The sequence below is a fragment of the Sinocyclocheilus anshuiensis genome, unplaced genomic scaffold, assembly GCF_001515605.1.
Source record: "Sinocyclocheilus anshuiensis isolate Anshui unplaced genomic scaffold, SAMN03320099.WGS_v1.1 scaffold1373, whole genome shotgun sequence".
In the NCBI taxonomy this organism is placed as follows: domain Eukaryota; kingdom Metazoa; phylum Chordata; class Actinopteri; order Cypriniformes; family Cyprinidae; genus Sinocyclocheilus; species Sinocyclocheilus anshuiensis.
The window spans coordinates 150551-159754 of record NW_015548285.1 but is presented as its reverse complement, the minus strand read 5'-3'; the positions used below and the strand labels follow the sequence as shown (position 1 = coordinate 159754).

General features: G+C 37.6%; 1 protein-coding gene across 1 annotated transcript in view; it reads right to left on the bottom strand.

Moving 5' to 3' along the window:
* Positions 1-3075: 3075 nt before the first annotated feature.
* Positions 3076-9204, bottom strand: part of scn12aa (sodium channel, voltage gated, type XII, alpha a) — a 57763-nt gene continuing 51634 nt past the window's right edge. Inside the window, exons 22-27 of the mRNA XM_016443453.1 lie at positions 8551-8823; positions 6906-6959; positions 6427-6568; positions 6235-6335; positions 5850-6144; positions 3076-5561 (exon numbers count right to left, since the gene is read on the bottom strand). Coding sequence (XP_016298939.1) covers positions 4342-5561; positions 5850-6144; positions 6235-6335; positions 6427-6568; positions 6906-6959; positions 8551-8823 — 2085 coding nt within the window. The 3' untranslated portion in view covers positions 3076-4341. The remainder of the gene's footprint in view (positions 5562-5849; positions 6145-6234; positions 6336-6426; positions 6569-6905; positions 6960-8550; positions 8824-9204) is intronic.

The window sequence follows — 9204 nt, the reverse complement described above, 5'->3', positions numbered from 1 at the left end:
GGATGGATAGATAGATGATGGATGGATGGATGGATGGATGGATGATAGATGGATAGATGGATGGATGGATGGATAGATAATGATAGATGGATGGATAGATAGATGATGGATGGATAGATGGATGGATGGATGATAGATGGATAGATGGATGGATGGATGGATGGATGGATAGATGGAGTGATGGATGGATAGATAGATAGATAGATAGATAGATAGATAGATAGATAGATAGATAGATAGATAGATAGATAGATAGATAGATAGATAGATAGATAGATAGATAGATAGATAGATAGATAGATAGATAGATAGATAGATAGATAGATAGATAGATAGATAGATAGATAGATAGATAGATAGATAGATAGATAGATAGATAGATAGATAGATAGATAGATAGATAGATAGATAGATAGATAGATAGATAGATAGATAGATAGATAGATAGATAGATAGATAGATAGATAGATAGATAGATATACATGTATGCATCATAATTTGAATATATGAGAGTTAGACCTAGTGCTTTAGTGTTAGTAATGAAATATATTTACATTATATTTTATATTATTCATCAAATCATATATATACATCATATACTTTGAATATAAGATGGAGCTGATTTGGTGCTTTAGGGTTACTAATGAAAAAAAACTATTATGTCAAATTCATATTGTAATCATAAAATAGAATTTTATGTTTATTATGTATACATAATAGAATTTAATAGAATTTGAATATATGATGGAGTTGAATGTGCATAAATGATCAATAGTACCATTTCCTACAAGCTTTGACTTATTTGTAATTTCTATTGTTTTGTTTTTTTTATTGCTAACTTAATCATAAGGCAAGACCAATCAAGTGGAGCTTTTCCATCATTAGCACAGGGTGACCATGACAACGGGAACACAAACAAATGTATCCTGATTAAGAGCGTTCACATCCTTAAATCCATGAAGTGAACAAACTTAATCAGTCACTCTGGGACTAATCTAGCACTAATCACATTTACTCGTTGATTGCATTCTTTTTGTGTTCCAAATCAAAAATACCAAAGCACTTTCTGTTTTTATTTTCTTTTAAAAATTATCACTTTTTTTTTTGTTAATTTAGATTATTTTTATAGAAGATGACAGAAACGTGTGTGTGTGTGTGTGTGTGTGTGTGTGTGTGTAATTATTTATAGTGCATTTTAATCTGTAATAATGGGTTTCCTGTAGTCGAGCTTAATCCCAGCCACATGTTCAGATGTTTAAACATCAGATCAATTACGCAGACACATTCATTAAAGTGGATTTCTTTAAAGCGATCCAGAGACACAAAGAATTCAAATGAAAGCATGTGCAGAAACTGAATGGAGAAACAAAAAGTTTTAAAAATATACGGATAGCATAAAGTACCAAATAAAAAAAAAAGTAGAAAAAATGTGTCTGGGAAATGCTAGGTCAGGGAAAATGTTACACAATCACTGAAATTCTGAGGTGCCAAGTTCAAAATATATATATAAAAAAGATCAAGATGTTCCACCCATCACAATCATCCCATAAATTCAAAATATCCCAACATTATTACTTTTTAAAGCACTTTAAGACATTATTTTTTCCAATAGAATGTAAAAATCATTGAAAATAAACTCTGAAAACATCACCTTTCCAAAATGCAAAAGGCAGCTGCATTTGTAAAAGGTAGCAGTTTGGAGGTCTGTGACTGAGCGAACTGAAGTATGAGTGCATTTGTGTGCAATTAAAACAAGTGATTATTTTCCGCTGGGATTATCCTGGAGGTCCAGCTGGTCTGGAGGATTTGAACACCCTCACCCTGGGCTGGAGAAAGGGCAAACTCCCAGGGGACGAAGCCAAATTGGCTCCCTAACCAAGAGCTGAGAGCACAAACTGCAAAATCAACAAAAACTGCCCCATGCACTGTTGAGAATGCAGCGCCCATTTTTTGGTCCCACCGAAGTAAAGAAAGGCTGGTCAAAATGGTGATTAATGTTCAGAAGACAGACAGTAGCTGCTTACAGACCCATGTTCAGGTTGAGAAATGATGAACTTAAAAAGGGCCAAGAAAGTATTTTGTTTGGTGCTTGCCTATATAGTTAAATGACTATTTTGTAGACTTTTTTTCCTCACAACTGTAAGTTTATCTCACAATTCAAAATGTTTTTTGTCCCAGAATTCTTGCATGATTTTTAGTTCCACCATGGTATAAAAATACAAATTGCAACTCTTGACTTTTTTCTTGCAATTCTTAGTTTTTTCATATATAAACTTGTAGAGGTAAAAATCTGCAATTTTTTGCTATTTTTATTTTGTGGCAGGGCCTGGACGGGCGGGGCGGCTGCCCTGCGGCCGGCTCCTCGGCGTAGTTTTGCTGGAGGCTGCTGCGGACCCTGCGCGGGGGTGGCGGCCGGGGACCGCCCTCGGCGACGAGCGGGCTGAGGCGCTGCCACCGGCGGCCGGGTGGAGGCAGCAGCTGCACGCCGGGGCAGGATGTACCTGATGGCCTCAGTCTGCTTTTGGGCAGCGGAGAATGGGCCCCTCAAGCGAGATCCCAATTCGTCGGTCATCCGACGTGACGTCAAGAGTGACCGACTGAAAGGGAACCAGTCTTTGTACTATCCTACCGCTAGAAACCTACTAAACAAACCTTTAGCATATTTAATTGTCAACTTTTCTCTTCTAGCAAAATGTACAAAAATAGTGAGGATTTCTCTTGTTTACAGGACTGTATAAAATGTATACAGTATGCATTTAAATGTGCTCTAAAAGAACAATGTCCCTTCTAACTACTTACGTAGCAAATCATAGTACACATCTGTGATGCAAACTATTGGCTATTTAAAACACAGGATATTCGATGTCATGCCACAACATCCTGTTTCATGGAAGGCAAGAAAACTTTGTTAAACAATGTCATGCTTCCTCATTATATCATTCTGGGCATTCAGCTGATGCAATTTGTGTGTCAATGTAACATGACAAAATTAGATTGCAAATGTGATTGTCATCCATCCCTCAGTCCATCAGGATTTTATTCAAATGTAGCCATGAGAATGATTTATTGTGTTTCATGTTCCATAAATGCCCCTTGAAATAAAATACAACAGAGAGAACAATTTGTGGAAAGGACAGCATTGTTTCATAAAAAAAAAGGAGTTGAACACAGAAATGTATATATCTGTACATGGATGTTGATGATACACCTGTACTTTTCTTCCCATTTGCTTATGTACATTATATTAGTTAATATATAGTTTAGTCACAGAAATGCATTTGATGCATGTAAATTCATATTCCTGGCTTGGAAAAAAACAGTGATGAAGTTATGAGTAATTAGGACACTCTGAAAATCTTCTATGATCCAGACTAAAGCATTTCAATGTGCAACATATTGAGAAAAAGCCCTTAAATAAAACATAAGAGCTGAAGGTAATTTCAGCTGATCCAAATTTTGTATTAAACGTAGTTGTATATCCATTTTATTTCAGTTAATTCAACATTTTACTGCTGTAAGTTTAGTGAAACAGGATATTTAACCCAGAACAATTTAGGCGATACTGCATTTTTATCCACTGGGAATTGATTGAATCATTAAAAGTAGGCGTTGCATGTCAAAATGGAGCGAAGCTGTTGGAGAGAATGGGTTGAGAAATACATATCATCAGCCAGGAAAGTTGTTTCATTTTGATGAAAGATTACATAGATTCTTTCTTTGGAATAGCATGCACCACTTGTGCATAATAAAATCAGGAACATGTACATGTACTGACTTAAGTAGTCCATTAAACCATTTTAAAACACAGTTTCCTACTTGTGTTCAACAAGAAAACAAAAATTCCTCAAGCGCTGATAAAAATGCTAAATTATTCACTTTGTAAGAGGAAATGTCCACTGTAGTCATTCCAACTGCATTTAGGGGCCTTTTCCTTACACCAGTACTCTCATCAAGTGAAAAAAAGTGATAACATTCCTCACTTAATCCTGAGAAATGAAAAACTCTGGGAAAAACTACATGTGGCCATAAAGCTTTATAGCAAACCACCAAAATAACATCTGTGCAATATTACAGTTGCGATATGTGCAACACATCTGAGCTAAAATACATTCTCTACCTGAAAAGTTACATCCATGCATTTTTGTCCGTTTCCCATGATTCCATGCCATATTTTGTGACAAAAACAACAGGTTGTCCAAACATTTTCGTACAGATTAAAAAAGTGAAATCTTGTTCGCATTTGGATTCCTCCTGATTAGACACTTACACACACATTTACACACATCCAAACATGTAAAAAAAAAAAAAGCAAGCAAAGATGGGTTACTTAGAAAAGAGTTCCTAAAGAAAGGTCTCGTCATACGTCTCTTCTGATTTATGAGGCTCACTGGATTGAGAGTCAGGTTTTAACATCTTGAAATGGTCACTAGGATCCTTTGTTACAGCATCATAGGACGGCGGCGAGCAAGCTAAGTACGGCGGCCCCTTCTCGGGACTGTAGTGCTCTTTAATCATTGACGCTATGAGTCCTTCCCGCTCCGGAGCGCCGTCCTCTTCCAACCAATGTGCGTCTTGGTTTATGTGCCTGTACAGGTAAGACGCCTGCTTCATTTGCCGTCTAACCAGGTGCCGCCGGTAGGCGCGCTGGATCAGGAATGCCGAAATCTCCTCCTGCTTGCGCCGCAGTGTGGTGGTGATGGGCTCGTGGGATATCTTGGAAGGGTTCGCCATCATGAATTTCTCCTCCATTTGCTGCTTCAGAGCGTCCATTTCTCCCGTCTCCCCGAGGACCCGCTTGGTGAAGGCAAACAGGATGTCCAGGCAGTGGATCCTGTCGCCGCTCACCATAGGTAGATCCATGTTGATGAGTTTGATTCTGTTGGGTTTGGCGATCCTCAGAGGTTCGGAAAGGCTGTCGGCGAAACTCGAGAGTTTGGAGTACTCGATGAAGTGGGTGGCCTCTACGTCGAACTTCTCCCAAACCTCGTAGAACGTCTCAAAGTCGTCCTCGCTCAGAGGTTCAGCGCTCTCCTCGGTGGCCATGCTGAAGTTCTCCAGAATGATGGCGATGTACATGTTGACCACGATCAAGAAGGAAATGATGATGTAGCTGACGAAGAAAGTGATCCCTACCGAGGGGTTGCCGCAGTTGCCCTTGGTATTGGTTCCGGTGTTGATGTAACTCGAGCTGCATTCTTCCGGAGAGTTGTTGAGAATGGGATCCAGTAGGTTATCCCAACCGGCCGATGTGGTGATCTGGAAAAGGCAGATCATGCTGTTCCCGAAGGTTTCGAAGTTGAACATGTCATCAATCCCGCCCTGTTTCTTTACGTAGGCGAAGTTTGCCATGCCAAAAATGGCATAGATGAACATGACCAGGAAGAGCAGGAGGCCGATGTTGAACAACGCCGGCAGCGACATCATTAAGGCAAAAAGTAACGTCCTTATTCCTTTAGCTGCTCGTATTAGTCTGAGAACTCGTCCTATTCTTGCCAACCGGATCACTCGAAACAGAGTTGGGGACACAAAGTATTTTTCTATTATGTCAGCAAGGACAATTCCTATGAGGAAGGACAAATTAAAACCAGATATCAACACATAGAAGGTGGACTCGCTTGAAAATCTCTTGAGGAATGGCACTATGAACATCTCAGATCACAACAACCCAGTTGAAAAGACAAGCTGGTGTCTCTGCAAAGTTTCTTAACTGACTTAACCAAACCAGCAATCCTTCTTTGGCTTCACCATAACGGTGACCAGATGGACCCGTACCAAAGAGCTAACCAGTATAAACCAAGTTGGTCTTTTCAGCAGGGAAGTATCTTGAATTAGCCACACGTACCACTTACCAGACTGTAAAGTCGTGCACTTACCAACGATGGACAGAATAACGACTACAAAGTCAAATATGTTCCAACTAATGGTGAAGAAATAACAGCGGAGGGCAAACATCTTCATGAGGCATTCGGTGGTAAAGATGACAATGAAGGCCAGGTTGATGTTATTGAGGATGGTCTCCATGCGAGCAGATTGTCCATCAGTCTCGACCATCATGGTTATCATGTTGAGAATAATGAGCATCATGATAGTGATGTCAAAGGCTTGCTTGGACACCAAGTCGAAGAAGAATCCTTGTAAAATGTTCTAGATGGAAATGTGTTTATGGTGAGAAATTAGAAAGGGAATTCTGTATGAGATTTTTAGTTACAAAAATGTTCAAATTCATCATCTTACCACTGGTCTTGGAATTGGCTTCTGTGGCTTTTTCGATCCAAGTTTCTTCATTGCATTGTAGTACTTTTTCTGCTCTTCAGTCATGAATATATCCTGGCCACCTTTAGTACAGAGAACAAGCAGCTGCTATTTTTTTCATGGGACACAATAAATGTAAACTAAATGCTTTTGGAAGAGAAGTTAAACAAACACCTATCATTCTTTTCTGTTGATTGAAGTTATCGATGATGACACCGATGAACAGATTTAAGGTAAAGAAGGATCCAAAGATGATGAAAATGACGAAGTAGAGGTACATGTAGAGGTTTATCTCTTTGACGGGCTGCTCCTCAACCTGACAAACAAGAACAATATAAATCTTAGAGACTCACAAAGATGGTTTTCCGGACAGTCTAAAGCTCTAAAATGAAGTTTCTTCAATGGTTCTTTGCAGCACCTTGGGTTTAAATTTTTCTAGCATTGGGTAACTGAGTTCCTAATTGGTTCTCTGGAGGTTAAAAAGTTCTAGGCTCTTTGAATGGCTTTCTCGACAAACCGGTTTTCCAAAGAACTCTCTTTTAATTGGAACTATTATTTTTAAGATTATGATAGTTTGTAGTTAATACCTAGGTTGTTCTTTTGTGAATTTGGATGCAAGTCATTAATTTCAGGAATGAAATGAACATGCTTACTCCACGGGAATCGACGGCAGCGTACATGATTTCCATCCAGCCTTTGAATGTTGCCTGAAAAACAAAATATTTAAGAATGCTTGAATGTCCATCTAAAAGAGAAAGATTGTCAATGTATTCAAATATATGTTCTGCTTCTAGGTGAGCACATTTCTTTCTATGCCTGACCATAGCGAAACTTGGCTTTTTAGTCTGAGGTAATTACGCATTTAAGTTTCATACCTTCTGTAAAGACAAAGAGTTGTGACTCACCAAGAGTCAGCATGAACGCCATTAAGCTAGGCCATTTTTGGATGTCGTTGCCATGGTTACATAAATTATAACCTGTGGTGATTGAGAGACTGTTCCTAGTGGTAAATGATAGGTTAAGGCCCAGCAAGGAGTTGCAGGCCCCTGAAAAACTCTGGTTGCTTGGCTACCTTAACAAATATGATGATTCTACAGCACAGTCACCAAAAGTCCTTCCTGGACTGAACTGTTCAAGATGTCCAGAGTTCAGAATTTAAGAATTGGCTCCCTTTACAATAATGAGCGTGAATTTGAATTGGAATGGAACAATGTCAGAAATTAGCTTTTCCCTTTTATAGCCTAATTTCCTAAAATGTATAATTTCCAAAATTTCCTTAAATGTATCTGTGTTGTCTTTTATGTCAAATACTTGAATTTAACCAATTACTTCAATACAATTTTAAGAACATCAACAAAAAGCCATCTTTACACTACAAAGGTGGATAAGAATCTGCATAACAGATTTACTTTAATTGTGCAGGAGCATTTTTTGCTCTCTTATCTTGAATTTGGGGTTGATTTTTCCAAAACTGACATATTCCTAGACCCTGAGTTCAGTACTAAAACTATCAATACTAGTTCAGTATTTGGTTACGTACACAATTAACAAGGTCATCAAAACTATTTGCAATGGTTTAAAATTAAATTAAAAATAAATTAATTATTTAACATTTTCTAAAAACATTATATTGAAAATGTGTTGTTACTTAATTTATAATAATAAATTTTGACATTAAAATATCTTAAAAATAATCTGAACTTTACAGTTTCCATTATAATTCTACTTCCTTAACCCTCATGTTGTATTCCAGTCATTATGATTTTCTTTTTCTAAAGCTTATTGACTTAAAAATTTCCTCTAAAAATATAGTATAATTTTTCTACGTTTTGGGGAATTTTTTTCTCACCTTGTTATACTTGTGGTATGACCAGTCTCCAAAAAATGCTTATAAATGAATGTTTTGCTATATTTTTTACCAAATATTGGATTCAATCTTTTTGGCAACTTTCAACTTCTTTAGCAACTTTTTAGTTTTCTTTCAATTATTGCAGGGTTTGTATTTTTGGAACTGAATGATCATAGGTCTCATAGATCTGAACTTACGCACCTCATTTTTGAATATCGCCAAAATTATCCACAAATAATGCTTTTTGCACTTTGACAAAAGCATTGAATCCAATATTTGTTGATAATATAGCATAATAAAAGAGATTTTCAAGCAATTATTAAATGGCTGGTCTTTTTTGACTGGGAACAAGGGTTAAATTTGAATTATAGTTATGCATCCTGTTTGGCAGCTCGGTAAGATCATTCTCAGTGCAATTCTGAATGGAGCACAACCCTCGAGACACTCACCACCTGGAGAAGTGAGAGGTATCCAAGGCCCACATTGTCAAAGTTGACTTTCACTTTGGTCCAGTAGAACTGGGTGTCATTCATGGACTGGCAGTCACTCTTGTTGTTGTCCAGGGTTACACTGTGAATGTATCCTGTCCTGTTGACACATTTCCCGAATTTCCCAGCGAATAGATTTACACCCATGATGCTAAATATGAGCCAGAAGATCAGGCACACCAGCAGTACGTTCATGATGGATGGGATGGCCCCGATCAGCGCATTCACCACCACCTGGATGACAGAAAATATGGTGATACCATACAGGAAGCAATCATAATGTAACTTCATCCAACCACAGCGCTAGATCACCAAAGCAAATACAAAAAAAAATCATATAAAACTTTCTGCATTTCTCAAGACATGCAAATTTAAAGGGTTAGTTCACCCAAAAATGAAAAATTAGCCCATAAATTACTCACCCTCAAGTAGGGATGTAACGATTCACTCTACTCACGATTCGATTCGATTCACGATTTTGATTTCACGATTCGATTCGATTCACAATTATTATTTTTAACAAAATTAGATTTAAGACAAATTATAAATTAAATGTGTTCTTTTATTATTGCTTGGACAAAATGCTGCACATTTCTTTGTGAAATTGAAATATAA